Source organism: Natator depressus, chromosome 9 (genome assembly GCF_965152275.1).
Source record: "Natator depressus isolate rNatDep1 chromosome 9, rNatDep2.hap1, whole genome shotgun sequence".
In the NCBI taxonomy this organism is placed as follows: domain Eukaryota; kingdom Metazoa; phylum Chordata; order Testudines; family Cheloniidae; genus Natator; species Natator depressus.
In genome coordinates this window covers 89,287,814-89,311,832 of record NC_134242.1, presented here as the reverse complement: position 1 = coordinate 89,311,832, position 24,019 = coordinate 89,287,814, and the positions used below count along the sequence as shown (strand labels likewise).

General features: G+C 41.0%; 1 protein-coding gene across 6 annotated transcripts in view; it reads right to left on the bottom strand.

The window, feature by feature from the left end:
* IL1RAPL2 (interleukin 1 receptor accessory protein like 2) overlaps positions 1–24,019 on the bottom strand; it is a 673,060-nt gene that overhangs the window by 229,954 nt on the left and 419,087 nt on the right. For all 6 annotated transcript variants that reach the window (XM_074962588.1, XM_074962585.1, XM_074962587.1 and 3 more), the window contains 2 exons: positions 18,969–19,155; positions 12,565–12,718 (listed from right to left, as the gene is read on the bottom strand). In XM_074962588.1, the coding sequence (XP_074818689.1) occupies positions 12,565–12,718; positions 18,969–19,155 (341 nt within the window). The remainder of the gene's footprint in view (positions 1–12,564; positions 12,719–18,968; positions 19,156–24,019) is intronic.

The window sequence follows — 24,019 nt, the reverse complement described above, 5'->3', positions numbered from 1 at the left end:
TAATACAAATTTAAAAGAATATATATTATTAGAAGCAAGGGGAAAACGAAGAACAGGGTCAGTCCGTTACTCAGTGAGGGGGCAAAGATAATAACAGAAAATGTAGAAATGGCAGTAGTGCTAAGTGACTGTTTTTGTTTCAGTTTTCACCAAAAAGGTTAGTAGCAACTGGGCGTCTAACATGGGTGAATGCTAGTGAAAATGAGGTAGGATCTGAGGCTAAAAAAGGGAAAGAACAAGATAAAAATTACTTAAACAAGTTAAATGTCTTCAAGTCACCAGGGCTTGATGCAATGCATCCTAAAATACACAAGGAGCTGACTGAGGAGATCTCTGAGCCATTATCAATTATCTCTGAAAACTCATGGAAGATGGGAGAGATTCCAGAGGATTGGAAGAAGGCAAATATAGTGCCCATCTATAAAAAGGGCAATAAGAACAACCCGGGGAATTATAGACCAGTCAGCTTAACCTCAGTACCCAGAAAGATAGTGGAGCAATCAACTTGCAAATACCTAGAAGATAGTAAGGTGGTAAATAACAATCAACATGGATTTGTCAAGGACAAATCATGTCAAACCAACCTAATAGCTTTCATTGACAGGATAACAAGCCTTGTGGATAGGGGGAAGCAGTAGATGTGATATATCTTGACATTAGTAAGGCTTTTGATACTGTCTTGCATGACCTTCTCACAAACAAACTAGGGAAATATAGCCAAAATGGAGCTACTATAAGGTGGGTGCATAGTTGGTTGGAAAACTGTTCCCAGAGAGTAGTTATCAATGGTTCACAATCAAGCTGGAAGGGCATATCAAGTGGGGTCCTGCAGCGATCTGTCCTGGGTCTGGTTCTGTTCAATATCATCATCAGTGATTTAAATACTGGCACAGAGAGTACACTTATAAAGTTTGCAAATGAAACCAAGCTGGGAGGCTTTGCAAGTGCTTTGGAGGCTAGGACTAAAATTCAATATGAACTGGACAAACTGGAGAAATAGTATGAAGTAAATAGGATGAAATTCAATAAGGACAAATGCAAAGTACTCCACTTAGGAAAGTACAATCAGTTGCACACGTATAAAATGGGAAATGACTGCCTTGGAAGGAGTACTACAGAAAGGGATCTGGGGGTTATAGCGGAATACAAGCTAAATATAAGCCAATAGGGTAATGCTGTTGCAAAAAAAGCAAACATCCTTCTGGGATGTATTAGCAGGAGTGTTGTAAGCAAGACACGAGAACTAATTCTTCCACTCTGCGCTGATTAGGCCTCAGTTGGAATATTGTGTCCAGTTCTGGGCACCACATTTCAGGAAAGATGTGGACAAATTGGAGAAAGTCCAGAGGAGAGCAACAAAAATAATTAAAGGTCTAGAAAACATGACCTATAAGGAAAGATAGAAAAAATTGGTTTTGTTTAGTCTGAAGAGAAGAGAAGACAGGGCGGGGAGGGGGGAAGACATGATAAGAGGGTTCAAGTACATAAAAAATAGCTACAAGGCAGAGGGTGAAAAATTGTTCTTCTTAACCTCTGAGGATAGGACAAGAGACAATGGGCTTACATTGCAGCAAGGAAGGTTTAGGTTAGACATTAGGGAAAAACTTCCTGTCAGGGTAGTTAAGCACTGGAACAAATTGCTGAGGGAGGTTGTGGAATCTCTGTCATTGGAGGTTTTTAAGAATGGGTTAAACAAACTCCTGTCAGGAATGGTTTAGTTATTACTTAGTCCTGCCTTGAGAGCAGGAGACTGGACTAGGTGACCTGTTGAGGTCCCTTCCAGTCCTACACTTTTATGATTTTATATTTAACATCTACACATACTAAAATTAGTATTTAATATATTGAAGTCAAAATGATATTAATCAAAACAATAGTTGAAATTAAATGAGTTGACATTATCAACATGAAATGAGAAAGTCAAAACAATTAATTTTTATTTTTTCCCCACAAAAAAAATTTCATAGAAATTGACACGTTCCCATGAAATGTTTTAATTTGGACAAAAATGCATTTTTAAATGGAAAATTTTCTTCAAATAACTTTCAGCCAGCTCTAATGATTACGTTATATGTCAATTCTCTTTTCTGTGGTAGCTTTCAACTGGGTTTCATGGGATTTGGGAATGTCCTTTTATAAGTTTAGTTTGAGAAAGAGAAGGAAGAGAGTGGAGAGACAGTCTATGAAAGGTATCATTTGGTAAACTAGCAGTTCTCAGTATTATTATATTATTTCTGGTAGCACCCACAATATGGTAGGTGCTTCCAAATGAAAAAGGTAGACATCAAGGTTGCTAAGTAATTATGTCCTATTCTGCCAATGACCGATTATCTGGATGATGTAATGCTTACAACTTGATCTGCTTCATGGGGAACTTTGGAAGTGGAGTTTCTGTGTTCCACCAAAGTGACTGGTAACCTCTCTGGCTTGTGCAGATTAAAAAAAAAACCCAAAACAAAATGAACAAACCAACCAACCTTTTCAGCAAAGCCTGAAGGAAGAAACGTGCCAGATCAGTGATGGTGCTTTCCAAACAGACAAGGCTTTATCAGATCTTTTCATTTCCATATCAGACTGGAAGCACAGAAGAGACAAAAATTGTGCATGACTAGAGGATAAGTCTGTCACATTCTGGGGTGCAATCCAGGCTAGTGAGGGGCTGTCTCACCACTGGCCCTGTAACCCTGGGTGCGTGAAATGCTTTGCTGCTAAGGCTCACAGCCTGGATACCAGCAGCCAGCAGACAAGTATGCAGGTCATCCCTGAGCATCTGTGTGCTGTACATTCCTGGATCAGCAGCTCTGACTCCAGCTGCCCGTCTACAGGACAATGGCCTCACTCTGGCTTACACCAGCCTCGGTTACTCCTAGCTTGATGGTCCCAACACACTCCCAGTCCTGAATTTTCCCAAAACCATCTGCTCTGAAGCATCCAGCCCTTTTCTGGACCCCCCCAGAGAAATTATAAGCTTTGTTTGCACCTTTAAAGAGACAAAAGGCTCATTACAGCTTATTAACTTAACTGGAGTAAATACACCCTTCCCTGCAGACACTGAGTTGGTTTATAGTAAAATAAAACACATGTATTAACAACAGGACATAGGTTAAGTGATGCAAAGTAAAAAAATAAAAATAGAAATGTCTACAAGCAAATAAAGTGGAAAACATGCATCTAAAAAGTCTAAAACTTAGTCTAGCAAGGTATAGGCTTTGTTCAAGATGGTTTCTCTCACCAGTCATTCTTCTTCCCAGCCCTGGCTGACTTTCCCTCAGTCAGGACGTTCCACAGAAGCACAAGGTGCTGACTTCCCTTGTCCTCCTAGGTGAAAGATCTTTGCCTAAGCAGGTTTCTCACCTGCATTCAGTTCCCAGAGACTTCAACCCCTCCTTGATTAAAGGACCCATCTTTCTAAGCCTGTGGGAGCTCTGGCCTTTTGTGACCCTCTAAGTGATGGATGCCAAAATGGCCCTCTGTCTCCGCTTCTCTCTCTCTCTCAACGTTCAGTGACCTTGTTTCAAGAGGCAGGATGACCTCATGCTGTTCTTCCCTCCCTGTGGTCTTCCTATCTCCCTGTTGATTTGAATGTAAATGGGGCGTCTGCTGTTTTTGGGCACAACTTTGTATAATTTAATTGGTGACAGGTACAGAGCTGCCTTTCCTCCTGCCTGGGTAAAACCTGTTTGTCCCTTTGTTTGGTCAAAGACTATGAAGCATAATATCAATGAATATCCATAATTCCTTATATAGTGTTAATACATACGTTTCACAATTATATTAATCACCAGTGTGTCACAGGCTTACATAAAACATCTCACTCGTTACATGTTGTATACAATATAACTGTATTATATATCAGTTGATTCAATTGCTTATCTCTCAAAGTTCAGATCCCCTGTCTTTATAGCGCAGATAAAGTTTCTCTTCCCTGCTGGGATGTAGATGCCAAGGTGTCTCCTCCCCCGCTTATTAGCTTGATAGCTTTGCTTATCTAATATGTAAATAGCCCTTAATTGTCTCTGCCTGATGACCTGGCTGATCAGTCAAACAAATACACATTCCTTTGACTAAGGTAGACCTGTTTACCAAGGCCCCCTAACATGCCTGCTTTAAACACATTTTAGTCATAATTCCAGCACATATCTATAACTTTTAATATACCCCGTACTTACCTCACACAAGAATACCCAAGAAAACCCTGTACATACCTCACACAAGAATATTAATGATCAGTGAGTTATTAGATTTCCAGTGATATCTCACTTGTTACCGTGTCGATACAGATTATGACAACAGTGCAGTAGGTGTAGTGAGGATGTCAGGCCTGACAAGAGCTGCTGAGACAGAGTAAGGAACTACAAACGGGCCTCCATGCCACAGAGTCCTTAGCATCAGAACAGGCTAATGGGAGACAAGGGAAGAGGGGAAGATACAGGGCTGTTCTCTGGTAGATAGTAGAATTGCGGAGGTGGTTTGGGACCCGACCAGTAAGCCACATAACAATTATTGTTACACAGAAGGAATGTTACCCACATTTCTTTCTGCATCATACACAATAAACTGCTTTTGCAGCTCTGTCACATCCTGTGACCCTCTGACACAACAGCAGGTGTCATTTAAACACTAAGAAACGTAATGAGATTTAAAACAATTTAAGCAAAAAACCACGAGCAAACAGTGAATTCAGGCAGAATCACTTCATTCATGTGGAATAATTTGTCATGCAAATTAGTCAAAGCAAATATTGTTGTGGAAATGGCTTTTGGAAACAACTAGCATTTTAAAGGGGGATAAAAAGAGTCTGATGGAGACAGACCTGGGGTTAAAATAAACTCAGAGGAAACGCTGGTTGGGCAAAGTGGTCTTTTCCTGCCCAGTAATCACTTCTGTCGTGATAATTGATCACTGGCAGCTTATAAAGACCCTTAAATGGTTGCTTTCTGCTGGCCAGTGGGGAAATAATTCATCAATGCAAGTTCACAAATCATGTATTGGTACAGGGAGTACGTTAGACAACTCAAAATCTCCTCTCTTAACATAGTACTTCATGAGACAGCCTGCTGCAGACAGAGGTCAGAGACATCTCAGTGAAGATTCAGGCACCACCAAACACAGAAGTGCTGGCTGACCTGCAGGAGAAGTTGATATTCCTCATGATAATAGCACTGTGAGGTGCTATGTTACAGTATCGTCTACATGATATATTACTTCCCAAGGGGCGCACGATATATTACTTACCAAGGGCTGTGCATATTTTAACAGCACCAAAAATATATACCTCCTGGTTTTTCAACCTTATTCCAAACATATAACCTCATGAGTAGCTTTTCAACATAGCAGGCTGGCAGGCACACATGGAAAAAGTGGAGAAGCTACCGGTAAGTGTTACAGGTATATTTTTAAATTGCACATTGCTATAAAATCAGAGACTGAAGAGGTTCCAGGAAAAAAAGAGAGAAGTTCAGGTTGGCTGAATTTTATTTCAAATATAGTTTATGTTAATGTGCTTTTATTACTTGAGTAATGTATTTGAATGTTAATAGATCCATCTGTATTCCAGATGTAATTTTGACATTACTGGGTATCTATCAATTAATCCTAGTGCATTTATTTTACACTATGTGGGCAAATTCTAATTTTATACTCCAATTAAACTTTGGGGGCTTTTGGTAGATCATTAGGTTTTAGAGACTTCAGAGATCAGAAATTTGTATAAATAAGTCATTTACTAATTCCCCTCTGCATCCACAATAAAGCTACCAACAAACAATGCAGGAATGCATAAATATGTCTTGCATATATTCTCAGGGTACTTTATGTGAGCACATTATCAATGGTAAGAGATGATGCTAGAGCAGGGGTGGGCACACTTTTTGGCCCAAGGGCCACATCTGGGTATGGGGTGGGCCATGAATGCTCACGAAATTGGAGGTTGGGGTGCGGGAAGGGTTGAGGGCTCTGCCTGGGGGTGCGGGCTCTGGAGTGGGGCCAGAAATGAGGAGTTCAGGGTGTGGGAAGGGGCTCTGGGCTGGCGCAGGGGGTTAGCGTGCGGGAGGGGGTGAAGGCTCTGGCTGGGGGTATGGGCTCTGGGGTGGGGCTGGAGGTGAGGGGTTGGGGGTGCAGGAGGGTGCTCCAGGCTGGGATCAAGGGGTTCGGAGGTTGGGAGGGGGATCAGGGCTGGGGTAGGGGGTTGGGGCATGGGAGGGGGTTAGGGGTGCAGGCTCCAGGTGGCACTTACCTCAAGCAGCTCCCAGAAGCAGTGGCATGTGACCCGCTCCAGCTCCTAAACGGAGGTGCAGCCAGGTGGCTCTGCATGCTGCCCCATCCACAGGCGCTGCCCCTGCAGCTCCAAATGGCCGTGGTTCCCAGCCAATGGGAGTTGTGGGGGTGGCACTTGGGGCAAGGGCAGCGTGCAGAGCCCCCTGGCTGCCCCTATGCATAGGAGCCAGATTAGGGATATGCCACTGCTTCCGGGAGCCTCACGGAGCCACGGCACATGCGGAGAGGGGGCAAGCCCCTGGTTGGATTGCCAGAGCAGGGCAAGCTTTGGACCCTGCTCCCTGGTGGGAGCTCAAGGGCTGGCTTAAAATGTCTGAGGGGCCGGATGTGGCCCCCGGGAGGTAGTCTGCCCACCCCTGTGCTAGAGAGACCTTGGGCCAAATTGAATTCAGTGGAACTTCTTCCATGAATAAGGCTAGCAATATTTGGTCCTGCTCCATTTGAAGAATATAATGAAACTAAGGAGAATTAATGATGGAAATAGCTGAGGTTTGCGGACAAATTACTATTATTACAACCGATGCACATGGAAACACAGAGATTTATGTACTGCTAATTGGAGTTGTGTGTTTACAACAAGGGAACATAACTCAATATTAAGTCCTTCTAATTACATAGTGTCAAAAATATTTTTTGGAATGCATTCTAGGTTGTAGGTGTTTTTTCCCCCCCAAAGGTCCTGCAAAGAGCTAAAAACCTCGGACATGTTTTATCATCCTAATTGCCCTCTCCTAGGACTTTGCCAATTTGTCAATACCCTTCCTATAAGATGACTTCCATAAATTGTGTGCCATGCTCCAGCTATGGTCTCACTAGCCCTTTCTGCAATGCCATTATGACCTATTTTGATTTGTGCTCTGTTTTTCTATTAATATATCTGAGATTCCATTTGCTTTCTCAACGGCATCGAGACATTGCAGTGATGGCTTTCAGCCTCGGTCCATCTTGCTTCAGTGCCGTTTCCTTACTAATATCTTGTAGTAGGTGATCTTGTATGACTGGTTTATGACTAGAGCTATCCACAGGGAAGTAACCAGTGAGTAAAACACCCCTTCTACTCCTAGATGAGCTACTCAGACCTTGAGTCTGGCCCCAGAGGAGAAGGTAAGGACAGGAGTAAGAAGGAACAGTTCCTGAGCTCCCGTGAGCTGAGGGAGTGCATTGGGGGACAGGACGTGTGGGTGTACGTGGGGGTTCTTTCACTTTTCTCCCTTTCCCCCTTGCTCAGTGGGTTTTTCATGTAATCACATCTTCAATATTGTTGCTGTAGTAGCCTCTATACCCTGATTATCCTTTCTTAGTGCACATACAACATTAAAATACTGCTCCTGGCTCTTTTAATTTTGCCTACCTTTTCTATGACACAGGATCTTTCCTTCCTGGCACCTCCTCTGCTTGTAGTTACTCTGATGTCAGTTTCTACCATTTTGGGTGCTCACAGTACATCTGCATATGAATGCTATTGTTTATTTCATATTTTTATTACAGTACCGCCAAGAGGAAAATTTCTTATGTTTCTAAATCCAAGGACCAGAGATCCATTGTGCTAGGTGCTATGCAAAGCCAGAACTGGTCGGGAATTTTTTGTTGGAAAATGGTGATTTGTCATAGTTGAAACTTATCACAAGAAAGGGTCAGTTTCAACTAAACTTTCCTTAGGAAGGTTTCTCAGGTCCAGGATAGAATGTCTGGTCAAAACCAGACAGAGACAGAGACAGAGACAGAGACAGAGAGAGAGACACTGTTACACTCTAATGCTCTCCAGAACAGCAATCCCAACCCAGTCATCACAGAGGCCCACCTCAAAACAGCCAAAAGCCCAGGTGAGTGCCTTCATTACTGGAATGTGAGAGACCCAGGTCCCTACTCCGCCTGAATTACAACAGAAGCTCTCAGTTTTTTTCCAAAAAAGTTTTGAAAAAGGTTTCTCCTTTGTCCCGATGCAGAATGGAAACATTTTTGAAATCCTGAAAATTTCAGTGGGACAGGGAAACAGTTTCCCATTCAGCTCTAAGGAAAACACATGTTGTGCCCAGGTCTAATACAAACATGTAAAGACAAGAGAACTCGAGAACTTGTAATCTAAGATACCAACCAGCCTCCAAGAAAAAACCGATATTTTTATTCAGCATGGATGATCCAGTTCAGAAAAGATAAAACCCAACAAGATCCCTCATCCACAGCTAGAGGTGTCCCTACTGTTGGTTCTCCGTGGGCCACAATCAGATGACCTTTTTCGTTCCATTGCTGATGTTAGCATCACAGATGTTAGCTGAGACACAAAATGCCTCTGTCTATTTTCTTCTGGCCAGTAAGCTGCAGCTGTTTATCTTTCACTTGTCACGGTTATCTACGCCTTGATCATTTCCTGGATGTATTCTCAAAATACCCTCTACTGGGAGCTGTTCCTGAAGATTATTTGGACATCTCAGCTAACACAGACTATAGCCACCTGCTTGTTAAGTGTAGCAACCTGGTAATGAAATAGTGCAATATTCTTTTGCTATTCTCAGGCAGAGCAACACAAGGGAGGATCAGAAATCTCAGCAATATCTGTCCTCAGAAGATTACTAGAGCAATTTTTGGAATAAAGAGGTTTGAATAAATGTTCATAAAGCAAGCCTCTTTGAACTTCTGGATGCCTCTAAACTTTTAGGTACATAGCTTTTAACCTATACACAGTAAGGGCTACCTGTCCTCATTCTCAGTACTGACTGAATAACCAGAGGAAGATGGGCATTACTGCATCAAATATGGCCTCCAGGGCCTACTGCCTTCTGTGATTGCTACACGCACCACTATTTCCTCACCAGGGTCGGTCTGCGCTCTGCATACTGCCTGCCTGTCATAGAAATGTCCATGGCTATAAACAGGGAAGATGTAAATAAAAATAACTACAACAGTCACTAAAGTAGACAACACTTTCAGCTGCAGATGAGCAGATGTACAGGATAATAGAATCGAAGTTAAGCCACTTCTCTCTGCACAGCACTACAGCTCCTCTTGCATAAGGGAGCCCAGGTGTTGCCTATTTTAATGTCAGGCTAACCCTTTACTCTAATAAAAAATTCCAGATTACCATGTCCTCCAGGTTAGGCCACCAGAGTCTTACAGTTCTGAATCTGTATGGTCAAAAAAGCCGGTGTGCCTGTGATTTCAAAATGCCAGCTCAGGCACGTTGAGAAGCAGCAGAAGTAACATCAGCATTAGAAACACCCCGCAGAGGAAAAAGAATTTGAAAGCAGTAGGTAAGATTTTTCTTTCTCCACGTCTGCAGTATACAGCAGCAGTGAAAATTCTCTTAGGGCTTTGCTTCCAACAGCTATTGCTTTTCTAGTTAGCCTTCAGCCGTATTTACTAACTGTAATTTACATGCAGCAGCAGGTCTGTCTGTCAGTCTGAGCTCAGGTTCTGTCCTCGCCCCTCATAGCATTGTAAATCTGTTTTGATGGGAACTCAGCTGGATTCCAGAATTCAATTCTAGGAAGTAGGATAACGTTGCCCACTGTGTCAACCCGCAGCAACCTGTTTCCTAAATGCCTGTCTCTTACAGGTCACTGTTGATTACAGATGGCCTTCAGAACAGGCGAAGTGGTAGGAAAGCAGGCTAGAGAACTGGTGGCAAAAGACATGTTCTTGGTCTGATTGAGGCAAATTTCTTATGTTTGTATACCAAGGATTTACTGGAGGTTATTCTTGTCCTTCACTACAACATCTATGAAGTCAGGTCAGAGAACCTGCCTATCCTCAGAGGCACTGGGGCAGAGAGGCAGCCTGACTGGGCCAGATGGCCTTCTTTCAAAGGGAGAGTTGACTATTTGCTATTATGAAGAGGTTTCCATTAACTTGGCAGATAAGATTGCCCAGATCCGTGAGAGACTGTCCTGCTCCACTCCACTAATATAATGTCAGTCCAGCAGGCAGCAAATGTACTGTCCTTTTTGGATGAGTTGTACCTGGTTTGCTGAAGGAAATTTTAGATTTACTGTATGGCCTTCACAGAATTACCTGCAAAATGGACTCTTGTCCTTTATGGTCAGTGAAAAACAGTAGGGAAAGCTGGACTCCATTCATCAGTTTTAGTGGCCACATCACTTAACCATTAGTTAGGTTTCTATTTTATCTTCGTATTCACTCCAAAATATATTTCACGGGAGGCGCAATATAAATTAATCTATACCTAAATTAGTCACAGAGGAAGAAGGGTTTCTCAGAACGTTTGCCAGTCACGTATTTTTCTTCAGTCTCCTGTGACAACACTTATAGCCACACTTCAGCATCTTCCAATTATTGCTTCCCCCATGCATCTACTCCCAAGCTTTGGCTAGCTCTGCCTGTAGAATCAGCACTTTGCAGTGCAGTCATGGACACAGACAAATAAACCACTGTCATACTGTTGAAAGATTTTTCCTATGAATTGATACATAAAATCAGTACATATCTCGATACCTCAAAGCTATTTGCATATAAAATCATGAACTGAAAAGAAGAAAAAACGAGTTTTTGTGCAGCACCAAACCATTACATATCTGGCATCATTGATTTTGCATGTACTGAATTGAAGCCATTGCTATTATTCATCTAGACAGGTTGCCATTCATACAAATTGGGCTGAGCATTTCAAATATAATATTCCATAGAGATGGACCCAGGCCAAAAAAATTCAGATTTTGGTCTCAACCCCACTTAAAATTAGGGTTTGACATTATAGGTAAAGCCCAATATATATTTATAAATTCATGTAAATTGAGATCACTTTTGTTTTGCTGCTATGTTCACAATGCTGATTGCATAGATTATTAAGGAATAATAGGTTGCTTGTTGTAAATTGAGCAGAATATACGAATTGCACATCAAATTTCAAGGATAACAATTCCTTGCTTCTCAAGCGTTCTGCAAGCAGGAATGGTACTATATCCCTTACCTACAATTCTTAATACTTCAGGTCATAAACCCCTTTTATCTGAACAAATAATGAGAGCAAATATTACAACAGGTGCAGGGCAAATAAATTAAAACCTAAAGTACTGCAGATACTGCATAATGGGCAGATAATGAACAGCTAACAAGGTCTTGCAGATACTAGAGGGGATGGAGAGAGCTGACAAGTCTGTAAGCTAAAGAACATCCACCATGTGGAATTGATACAGGTGTATTTACCTTTATTAGTCACATTCAGTTAGTATTCTGACTGAAGACCAGCATGCTACCTGGTATAGCAACTGCTTCCAAGGAAGGTCATGTGTTTTCATTTGATAGTTTTTGGTTCAGGTTGGTCAAACTGATGATGGTACAGAGATCTGTCCAGGCGCAAAAGCAGACTAAAAATAATCATATACTGTGATTTTGACATCCAGTGAAAAAGATTCATTTCAAATAAGGGGCAATGATAACTAATGGGAAATTAATATGTATAAATCATAGTAGCTTCTGAAACTAATAATTTCAACAATGTTATTTTGAAAGTGAGTTAGAAATAGCATCTGGACTAAACGGAGCCTTGTGTAAGCAGGTGCGATTCTACTGATTTTGGCATTGTTTATACCGAGACTGGCTCTGGCTCCATATTCTTCTAAATATTTGCTCAAAAGTTATTGTGTGAAGAACTGGAAGAAAACAATGATTTCAGAAGCTTGCTGATGGCAAATTAATAATGACAAGTACATTATCTAAAAAGGGGAAATGGAAAGGATTCAGGAATGAATGGGTATATAATGCAGTCCTACTCTTTCATTCCTGTCCTTACGATCTCTCCTGTGAACACACATGCATGGCATAATAAATGGACACTACTTAGTGAAAGCTTTCTATTATAATATTGCTTTTTAATTTTATTCTCAGAATAGGTGTCCTGAAGTCCTTACTGAAGACCAGACCTCCAACAGAGAATCTGATGACCAGAAATGAATCAGAAGATAAAAGGCATGGAACAATTGTGTACTCTGAACCATAAAGCAGTTACTTATGCTGACTGTTTCTACTGTCTCTTTCTCTGGGGCAACATCTTAATGACGGCTAATTATTTTATTTGCATTTGCAGCCAATATTCCTCCTATTCACCACTAGAGAAGGGCCCAAGTCACACAGTCCAGATCTGGGCCTGAACTCCTCTGAAGTTTTGGGGTGCCTGGATCTATGTTTTTGTTTTGGCTCTTTTTATCTTTAAACAACTGGGGCCTGATCTGAATTTCCCATTTAGGGTTGCCTGGGTTCAACCCATACTTCAGTTGCTGTGTGAAGCCATCTTCCCTTCATTTGAGAACTCACGTTATGCAAGAAGTTTCTTACCTGTAACCTTTAACTGAGTTGTTCTTCGTATTAGCTTGCCTTCAAACTTTAGTTCACAAGTATAATTTCCTCCATCTTCTTCCTGGACTTCTTGTATTAAAAGAGTATTTCCTTTCTGAATTACGATGCTTCTCCACATTTTTGGCTTACATTCCTGCACAGAAACATCAGATGCCTAAATTAACCAGCTGGTACGGTAAAGCACCAGTCTGACTGGACAAGTGAACACGTACCTCACACAAATCTCAGTGGAAATACCTTGGCAAAACTGAGGTTTCTTAAAAAAATCAATTTAGTTTTAAGTATGGATACCGGATACAGGATCAGATACGATTTCGAGACAGCATGGAGATTTGAATATTCACAACTTGAAAAACTAGGGTTTATCTGAAGTCATTTTTGTTTGAAATTTAGCAGACATGTATATAACAAGCTACAGTAATTAATGCTCACTGAACTACATATGCAGTGTTTTAGACATCATCTACCCAGGGCCAAGTAGAAAAAAACCTCTCTATTTTTTCATCATAAACCATTGTTTTAGTTAAAGATACATTAGTATTTTCCTAAATATACATCCTTGTTTGTGTATATATATCCTGTGAAATTTGGCTCCAGGCTGAATTTTAACACATAAGGGCTCAGTGTAGATGTACTTAAAAATCAAGAAGAAAATTTGAAGAAAAAAATCCATGTGGCTGGTGCATTTACAGTGGAATGAAAACTCATGGCAGTTCCTGATTAGGTAGAAGGATGGTCCAGCGGACCCCAGAGTAGGACTCATGAGACCTGGGTTCAAGCCCGGGCTCAGCCCCAGATTTCCTGAGACACTTTCACTTAATCTACCCTTTGCCTCAGTACAACAGCAATAAATGGGGATAGTACCTCCTACCTCACAGGAGGGTTGGGAGGACACAATCCATTAATGATTAGTAGGTGTTCAAATATGACAGTGATGAGGGCCTGATAAGACCCTAGAAAGGTTGCTTCAAATGCTTTGTTTGCATTGTAACGTGTCAGACCTGTCATTGTTGTAAACATTTGGAAGGATACATTGAGGCCTAAAACAGTGTTTAAATATTCTGTGCCTGACTCACAACATTATTTTTAATAAAAATCAATGGCCTGAAATTGGATGATGCAGTTCTCACTTCACCTCCTTGGAGGTGTTGATGATCTACAGGTCCCATTGACTTCACCCCTCACCAGTTGTCACTTGGCCGGACTGGGCCGTATGTCCATATTTTTAATTTGTTGTCCTGGTAGGAAGGTTTGTAGTGGTTCTGAAGTCTTTACATCAGGGTCTGGTACTGTATGTGATCCAGTAAATGCTAGGCATCGCAATATCTGGTGCTTGATCCACTTCCAGGCTGAAGTATTGTATCATTCCAGCCAGCTCAATTTGACATACTTAGTGGTGTTGATCATTTAATACACCTTGGAATAATCAGTGCTAACATGTGGACATAGTCTGATAAGTGCCTCTATAAAGAGGTGCATCAGGGTGATATGTTTGTTCATCTCTCATGGACTTTAATATCCACTCCGCTCAGTCTGCAAACAAAATGATGGGTTGTTTTTGTTCCGTGACTTCCAGAGTTGCCAACTCAATCTGAACACCCAGTTCAGTAGCCATGGAGCACACAAAGCAACTCAGGAGGGTGCAAAAAAGTGGCTTTAAGCCACCTTTGTCTACTCTAATTCTGGGCCTGAACCAGTCCCCCAGAGTAAGTTAGAGCAGCTTGAGGGCTACTGTAACTTGTGTCATCTACTACTGCACTCAAGGAGCCAATATGCCACCTGGGGATTCCTGGGAGACAGTAAAGTCCGGGCCCCTTCTAGGTCATGAGCCTTACACCAACAGGAGGGAGATGGGATTGAGTAGGAGCCATTATACCAACTCTATGACAATGGACAAACTCCCTGGATTTCGGTGGCCATCCATGCCACCTTTAGGGCCCTTTATGTCAGCAGTGTGGCAAAAAGCAGCGAGAGGACAGCCCAGGATTTGAGCTAAAACTTGAATCAAGTTGTGTTATGGTTTGGCTCTGACAATAATAATAATAAAATACAGTTAACACAGAACAGAGTGACATTGATGGTGCTTTTTTTCCCCTTGAGAAATCATGACAGTTCCATGTTTTGTGTGTCCCAATTTCCAAATAGTAATCAATACACAAGTAAAAAGGTGGATTATCTAACTTCCAGCCTTACAAACTCATACTAGATACTGAAACCCTCTGCTTTTCAGGCATCATTAATAGCAAAGACTGAGGATGAAATTTTACCTTTAACAGGACAGATCCTGTGCGGTCGAATTGTCCTATCCAAATTTTGCTCCTACTGACACTTGGGCAACCCCATTACATTCTTGGTTGACACTAGTGCAACTCAGTGGTCTCCAGTGGGGTTGCACAGGTGTGAATTAAATGAAATTCAGCCCTGCTCTTGGAATTTAGTTAATAGTTGATAATGCAGGAAAAGGAACTAAATCCAGCTCCCTATCTGCATGCAGAGAACGGCTCTGATGAGCAAGAAAGTGCCATTTTTACATACTTTCTGAGTTACATTAGATTTTTAGCCCTGTTTAAAGGTGCCCCAAATTTGAACAGACCCTCTGCCCTCGGGTGACAGAACATGAATCTGGTCCAAAGAACATGATCCAGGTCTATCCATCTCTGGTTAAAAAGGACTACAATTCCCAGAATGCACCTGTAAGTGAGTTTCAGTAGGTAACTGCTTTGCATCTTTTCTGTAATGTAGCAGTAAAAGTCCCATGTCTCATAACAGCTTCCAGGGTAAGATTTTTGTTTTTCTTTTTTGAAAAATACCAGAGCGAACAAGACAAACAAAACAAATCACTTTTCTTTGGCAGGATGTTGCTTCACATATTATGTACTTCTAATAAAGAGGGTGACATCATCCTACTGTAATGATTAATGAGGTAGAGGAAACAATTTATGTGTCTATCCCGGTTGTCTGTTCAGAATTGCACTGAGCAGAGAGGTTTGTAACACTCACTTATTAATTATTCAACACTGTTTATCTCCTTGTTTACTTCAAAACATTTCCTATTTTAAAATGATTTACAACTCCCCCAAATTTTAGCTCATTTACATTACTTCTTCCATCTGCTACCCAGCATTTCCAACTCTGAATGGAAAGTTCTGGCTTTTAGTCTGTCCGGATTCATTTTATATGGATTGGTTCACTGTACGCGACTGACACAAGAGCAGAAAGGCGGAAAGTAGGAATCACAAAAATATGCATTTTAACCTCCCTCCCCCCCCCAAAAAAGTAGTCTTCATATTCTGGAGGAAATTAAACTAGATCCCCTGTCAGACAGATGCTAACTCCCTTTAATAATCAGTCCCCAAGTGTACGATTATTTCTTATTTAAATCAGGTCACATTCTTTTTCTGGTTTGTCTTGATGGGGTAATTTTAACTCTTCCCTTTATTTACACATTTCTCTCACGAGTCTTTGGTCCTCAGAGTCACTTCAATAACTAGGCTGTTCATTATTGTGCTTCTCTCTTCTTCCCTGAAATTTTTAAGTGGTAGCACCTCAACGACTCTGTTTTTGCAGACTCGTACAACTAGTACCTGTCCTTCACCTGTCATTCTAATTGTTTTCATAGCTATTTCTTCAGCACAGTCACAGCAAGGAGGTAGTGGGGAGGCAAGAAGGGGTTAGGGCTCTTCTTTCTAGATACATCTTTTTTTCTCCTCCAGTTTATTTTTCCATGAGAGTAATTCTATTCTTAAGTCTTGTTCATTCAATCATGTCTTGACACCTGCATTTATCTAAAAAAATCCTTTATTCATGTTGTCAAAACATTATTTAGGCCTGATGGTGCTTTGGAAAGAAAGTCACATTGACATTAATAGCGTAATTCTTTAAAACAGGCATTTCATTAGTATAATTTCTGCTATAAATGAAACTTACACTTTTAATAATAATAATTTTGTTAGTATTTTTCCTAGAGAGTTTGGGTGTAGAAATATAGTCATGCTTAATTCTATTAAGGACATGCTCAAATTGCATTAGGTAGCTTGTTACTATTAATGCACCCAATTCTGTAATCCCTCCACATGTAGAACTCCTACTGAAGTCAAAGAGAAGTCTGCTCGTGGCAAGCTTGTAGCATTGGATCTGCTGTCTCACAGTAGACCAGTGCCCACAAGCCCAAATTCCCTGACCTTCAAGGGACAACAGTCACTGGAAGGTTCTATCATGATCACAAGTTTTTCTGGTGGGAGTTGTGTCCAGCTCTCCTTAAGCAAAGGGAAGGGGAAGAATCCTGGGGGACCACCTTGGCTTTGACTATCATCTTCATATTTTGGAAAACATTCACTGTCCAGGTGTATCATGAGTATGGGCAAAGTATTCAGCACAGTGGCCTTTGCCCTACCTGGATCTAAGGCAGGTGAGAAGGTGATTGATAGTATGTGTGTATCTATATCTCCATAATGACAGGTTTCAGAGTAGCAGCCGTGTTAGTCTGTATTCGCAAAAAGAAAAGGAGGCCTTGTGGCACCTTAGAGACTATGTTGTTAGTCCCTAAGGTGCCACAAGTACTCCTTTTCTTATATCTCCATAGTGAGTCCAGCCTTGGATGTTAACTGGCTCGATCCTTTCAATCTCTCTCTAAGTCTGAAATCACACACCCTCTTTAGAAACTTCAGGTCAGGCCCTCAGGTGATATAAGTCACCACAATTCTATTGACTTCAGTGGAGATGCAGAGTGTGTAGAGATTATGGGCTAAATTCTATAAGCTCTTTGGAGCAGGGGCTATCTTTTTGTTATGTGCTTGTACAACATTTAGCACAACGGGCACCTGGTCTATGACTGGAGCTCCTCGGTGCTGCCGTAGCACAAATAATAAATAGGAATAAAAATATTCTGAAATCAAAGGGATGTAGCAGAGACACAAGTCTTCTCTAGAATCTGGCCCTCAACCTTTCTTTAGACTAGAGTGAGAAAAGAGAATGTCTATGCCAGCTAGTGCCATAATTCTCTTTGGAGTGTTTTTCAAAAACCTCTGCCACAAATGGGTTTGAAGGCATAACCTGCCCTACATATATCACGCATAATACGACATTAACATTGGAATCCCCAGTGACTGAACCCTTCTGACTTTTTTTAGGTCTGTTACAGATGATGTATGTGGGGTCTAAGAAGTGAAGATCCTGCCATCCAATCTGCATTTGTTAGCACACTTATTAAAGGACACTTATCATTAAGTATGAATAAAGAGGACGACGGAGGTGGTTATTTCAGTAATGTCTCTTTTTCTTAGCAAAGCAGACCTAAAGTCCATTTTGATTGTCTTGTGGCTGCACTGTTATCTTCAAAATACAATATCAGTTCTGGTCAATTTAATCATTGTGACAACTCAGTCAGGTGTCAGACCGAAAGCCGGTGCTATATAATCTATGTGTTGGACACAGAAGACATGTACATGTGTGAAAAGAAAAGAAATGAAAGTTCTGTTCCCATTTCTGGCCAGTACAATTCCTTACTGATTTTGGTTTGCACTTTTCTTGCATTCATTTTCCTGGAGCGTTTTAAGAGTAACTGCTGAGGATTATGTCTGTCAGATAGTTTCTGCAATGTGAACTTACACAATGATAATGCCTTCTTCAGCCTTTTGGTATTCAGCAGGTATATGGGTAGGACATGAGACTTCTGCCCATATACTTTCTTTTCTGTACAATTTCATACTTTACTAAATATGCATATTTCATGTGTAAACAGCTCTAAACATATCTGCCCATATAACGGGGGCTGGGGGGGGAGCTTTCATGGCTTTTATATGAGTTACAGTATGTTTTGTCAGTGTGAATTGGAATATCCAAGACTTTGTAAAAATGAAAATAGAGTGACAACTTTTTTGTAATTGTTATTTTCTGATGCACCTGTGCATCCGGCAAGTCAAAACTCAGCGCATCTCAAAATGTATTATGTATACACAGAGCACACACACACTCTATATGGTGGTGCCGATGGCATGTAAAACAGTGTTGCCTCCAGCTGGGTTGATTGTAATATTCAGAAATGGCAGAGTTCCTCCAGTGCAGAAGCTGTGGTGGGGGTGGGCGGGGGAGGCTGTGGAACATCTGAGCTGGTATTCCAGTTATTAGAGCAGGGTTTTTTTTAAGTTCCTAAAGTAGGGAAGACCCTTCACAGATATGGAGCTGCTGTCGGTCACTGGCCAGGCTGGATAATTTTGCACCAATAAAGATAAATCCTGTGCACCACAACTGTTAGGCTTTGGTTGGTCCTTCAGAGCAGTCACTCATCACTTGACGCACAAAAAGTTCACAACTGGATGCAAGACTGAAAACAAAGAAAGTAATGGTATACATTCAACAAAATGCTAATTAGATAGCCATGTTACCTTGTACCATACTACTTCTGGCTCTTGATTTGATGTTTTATAATCCTCAATATCAGGGCAGGAGATTATCTTTCTTTTCGTGACTTCTGATTTTTCCAAATATCGGATCTGGCTGTTGTAGCAAAGCCCAGATTCATTCTCAGCCACTGTCAAGGACATTGACACCTTCATGCAATAGGTGGAGTTTCTGCAAGAACAGAGAAGAGTTTTACACTGATAGCTTAGTTTTTACCACGTCTGTTTCAAAAGTATCGGCTTTGTCATCAAGATCTCACCTTCATGATTCAGGAACACACTCAAATAAGTCACTGTAATGTTATGCAATTCAGGTGTTAAGAAAATATTAAAGAGATGCAAATTAAATATGAAGCATCACACAGAACTTACATTCGCCAAGGCAATTTCTTTTATCGAGCTCAGTGGCATAATTGTAGTGATCCTCATTACCAGATAAGAGAAGAATGTTCAACTGCCAGAACTGATTTCAGCTCTCCAGCAGCAGTTACTGTGCTATTAACTAGAGGAAGGGGAGTATATGTAGGTAGTATAATTGTTCAGAGATCTGAGAGGCACTGAAGACCATGAAAAGAAGTCCCATCCCACTTGAGCTCCTTCAATGGTAAGGGTGCAGGGCCTCAAGGTTTGGAGCAAAAGAATTTATATGTATTATCTGCAAGCACCTCTCCAATGAAGGCCAGCACAGCCTCAAAAGTGGGTGGAGGAGGCATAACCAGGCAACTGAGGGACATGCTAATCAGCACACCCCCTTTCAGGCAGCTTTCACTGGCACATCTCCTATAGATCCCAGAGACACCACCTCCCTTCCCGTCAGGGTGACTCCAACCTAGAGTACGCTGGGATGCAATTTGCTCTCCTCTGAGTCAGTGGTACTAAATCATGCATAAAATGCAGGAATAATTCCTTCCACTGAAGGAATGATTGGTGAAAGTCTATGGCCAGAGGTCAGACCGGACAGAGATAGTGGTCCCTTCTGGCATTAAATCTATGATCCTACAATTATAATTTCCAAAAAACCAGAGAGGGTGAAGTCCAGGAAAGTGTGCATGAGTGAAATCCAACTGTTCTTGTTTTTCTTGCTGTCAGTCCAGAATAAATGTTAATGACCAAGCTACATGCTTCCTGAATATGAAAATGAGGTTAAAATGGAAATGCTTATAGACTCACAACTTTAACAGAGTTAGCGGCTACCACAATAACAACTCACGCTGATATTTATCACGGTGTTACTGTCAAGCATTTACAGTTTGTGCAAGAGTGGTGCAACTCAGACTGTCAGATTCTGGTTTTCATTAGAAGGGATGGGAAACACAGTCCTTTAAGAACAGACTACAAATTACGACAGACATTTATAATGAGGGCTCTGTTTCCCATCATGCATCACTTTGTCACTTTAAGTTTTCCGGAATCAAAGAGGTCTGGGGTAAGACTGATACACTGCCTGGCTACAATATCATGGGGAGTGCTGGAGAGTTCCCGCTGAAGAAATTACCGCTTTGCTTCAGTATTCTTCTGCGGCGACTGTGTTTCAGATTGTTTTACCTGGTACAAAATAGAGGGCAGCACTGCAAATACATTTTGCCCCATTCTCCTGGAAAATGATCAATGACCACATGGTCAAACCTCTGACACTGACATCAACAGGATGAATCCTCAAATTAGACTTATGAGGAGTTTCAACTGAAAAAGACAAATACCAGTTTATCCCATTGCAAATCTTTTGTTGCACATCATTATGGTAATAAAATGTCACATGGAATAGCACGTGTGGAGCCTGCAGCTAGAAATATACTAAAGACGTAAAGGCGTTTTCCCTCTGACAGAGGCTTTTTAATTTTTGTTGTTGTTTTATTTAATCTAAAGTACAGTTATCAGAGCTGAAAAATAAACATTTTGGGAGGGGTTTTGAAAAGTCCCTGTGCAACTTAACAATAAAAATCAATTTTCTCCTAAAACATGTCTGTGTTTTTGAAAATTTCACCCTTTGTTCCTTGCATGGTGGAAAAATAATTATTTAAAGCTGAAGTTTGAAGCATATTTTGACGGAGCACTAAAAACCCACACAACAGCAGTGCATGTACTTTACCACTGATGCATGTATATAATTAGCAGCATTAAGCAATTGGTAATTATTAACTTACCTGGATGATTACACATATTCTTGATTACAAGACAGGTCACATACCCAGTAGAAATTATCAAGGCTCGTAAAGATAATGACTTTGGGGTTGTTATTCATTATTTGATATAATTTAATAGTGCTATATTTTCTGCTAACAATCTTTCATTATTTAGATTACATTTTGAACAGGGCCGGAGGCTAGTTCTATTTAAAATGCTTACTCCCTAAAAATGTAACATTCCTTTCACTAGTTACAATCGAATTGAGCAGAGTTGAGGAAACTGACTGACTGGTGAGCAACATCACTTAAAAAAACCCCAAAACCTGCCAGAATAAGTCTAGTCAAGCTCATGATAAATAAAGTCTTTACTAAGCCAACAACAATAGGCTTGAGAACTGGATGAACTATCTTCCACTGGCTGCATTTGACTTGGTCTCTTTTCCTTGAGGATATTGGTAGACTGGCCAATGTTATCCCTATATTTATTACCTCCCTTTTCCTTCTTTAAAAATAATGACGAATCTCATTAATTTGTATTATAGAAAGGAGGAACTTCTCCCAGTACACTATATTGAAAACAAAGGTGGGCTGGTTGCACTGGGCCCCAAGCATGGAGGGAATAGGGGAGGAAGGTTACATAAAAAGAGTAAATAGGGGAGGAATGTACTTGCAAAGAACACAGAAAAGTAACAAATAATCACTATTTTAGTGTTGCTATAGCAGATAAGTGAAATTGACAAAATCATTTGTTTTCCACTGTGGATGGGGAGCTGGCTAGATGAAGGTTTGTAGACATGACCTTGAAAATAGATTAGTTTAGCAGGGAGTTTGCAAGTCAGTGGAAACAGTTGTTGATCAAGTACAACTCAAATGATCTTAGACCTTAATGGGATTTCAGAGCACTCATTTAATAGACAAGAGGTAGGCTCAGCATAGAGAACATTTCTGGTAGAAAATAAACTTGAGACCTTGAAAACGCGTCTTCTAAAGCATTATCACTTCTTAAAGGGTCTCAAGCTGCTCACTCTCCCATTGGGTTGACCTCCACAGGTTTCAGTTTCTTTAAGAAGAGAAAGCACTAGTAACAAGGAAGGGGAGAAGAAAGAGGAGGAAAAGACAGACCTTCTTTTTGCAAGGAGAAAGGATTTGAAAGTCTTAACATATTGGCACCAGAGGTTGTGATTCCCCATCTCAAAGTACTACTGTACTAATGTTTCCGCTCTCTAGACTGGAGAAGGGCACAGCTCAACAGTTTTGCTTTGCAGGAGTTTGTGAAACTATTTCTTTCTATCACAGTGTCTAGGTCTTTGCAATCCTCATACTAAATTTTGCTTTGAATTATGGATTCAAACAAACTCAGAATCCAAAAGAAAACCATGGCCAAAACAGCAGCAGTGGTGGATTAGCTACAGGGCCAATGGGGCCCATGTACAGGGGCCCCGGCCAATTGGGGGCCCCTGGAAAAATGGGCACCCCTTCTTCCCCGACCCACTCTGCCTGCCTGGTGCTCCCGCTGTTTTTTTATTTCATTATCATTGCAGAGCTATAGGCTGGTCACATATCCAAGGGCAGATGCAATTGTGAATACCATGAGGGGATTCATGGAAGCGTGCCCAAGAAAGAATACAAGAACCAGGCTTCTACTGGAATGCAACATGCTGCCTGCTCATTTTAACCGCTGAGCACAATCTATGGCACATTCATTGGCTCATTGTAACACTAATAGCAGCTATGTGCAGTTCAACCTCCTGAGTCCATTCCCTTTAACTGAGTCTCCACAACTTGGGAACCTAGCAGCTTCTGACTTATAAAGAATACCAACCCATCATCTGGCTCTCTCTGAAAGTCAAGAGCACTTGTTCTGCTAACAACTATCTGCAGGAAATTGCTTCCTTTACCAGACCCTGACAGTCTCCTGTTTTCCACTCTAGTCATTACCGGGAGAACTATCCAGGTAATCAATAAATTCCAGAGTCTGAATTTATGTTGCCATTATTTGCAATACAAGTCCATCGTTACTTAATGGTTTCATGTGTGTCTGCAGGTGGTGTCTCAAGTTGTTCTACACCAGTTCCATGAGGTTATAGTCTTCTGATCTGTTTAGAGAAAAACATATAATTTACTATCATCATACAATTCTGAACACAGGTATTGTATATTTTCTCGATTGGAAAAGTGTTTAATGTATGATATTATTAACTCTATGTGAGTCTTCACTAGGTTACCACCTTATTCTTCTATGAGCCCTGCTGTGGCGTGTTTTGGGTCATTGCCTGCAGAAGATATCGACCATGCAAATCACACTTGGATTTGTATTTTCAAAGTTCTTGGATGTGCAAGCCCTTCTTTCTCCCCAGAGTGTGATGCACATTGACTCCTTCAAGTTAAAAGGCAATACCTGCAAGAGAAAAAATTTAGTAGACACTTGACATCACTGTAGTTGTCTATTGAACCATAAACAAAGAGTATATATTCCTTCTGTTCCTCAGTGTATGTTACCTTGGCTTGGCACAACTCCAACCATTTCTGCAGAAGAGTTTGCTGTTTCTTTTACTGTTGTAATTCCAATCCCAACTCCTATATCAAAAACCCAGATGCTACTTGGCTCATCATGTTCATCCTCTAATGTCTGAATGGCCCTCAGGATCTCACTAGTAAAAACAAAAACAGTTTAGAAACATTATCACAGAAAATTAGGTGCAGCAAGTTATAGTTGCATCATGTTACAAGTCCATTTTACCATACCTTGTGCATTTTCTGATATTTCCTTTCCATAGGTCCTCCAATAAACAGCTGTGGCCTTAATCCAGAGTGAAACACCATGCAAATTCCTATTCCTTCAAGCAGAAGAACTATTTGTGTTATGCTTATCTCAGCATTCCTTAAGTTTCTCCATTCTCCTGCACTGTT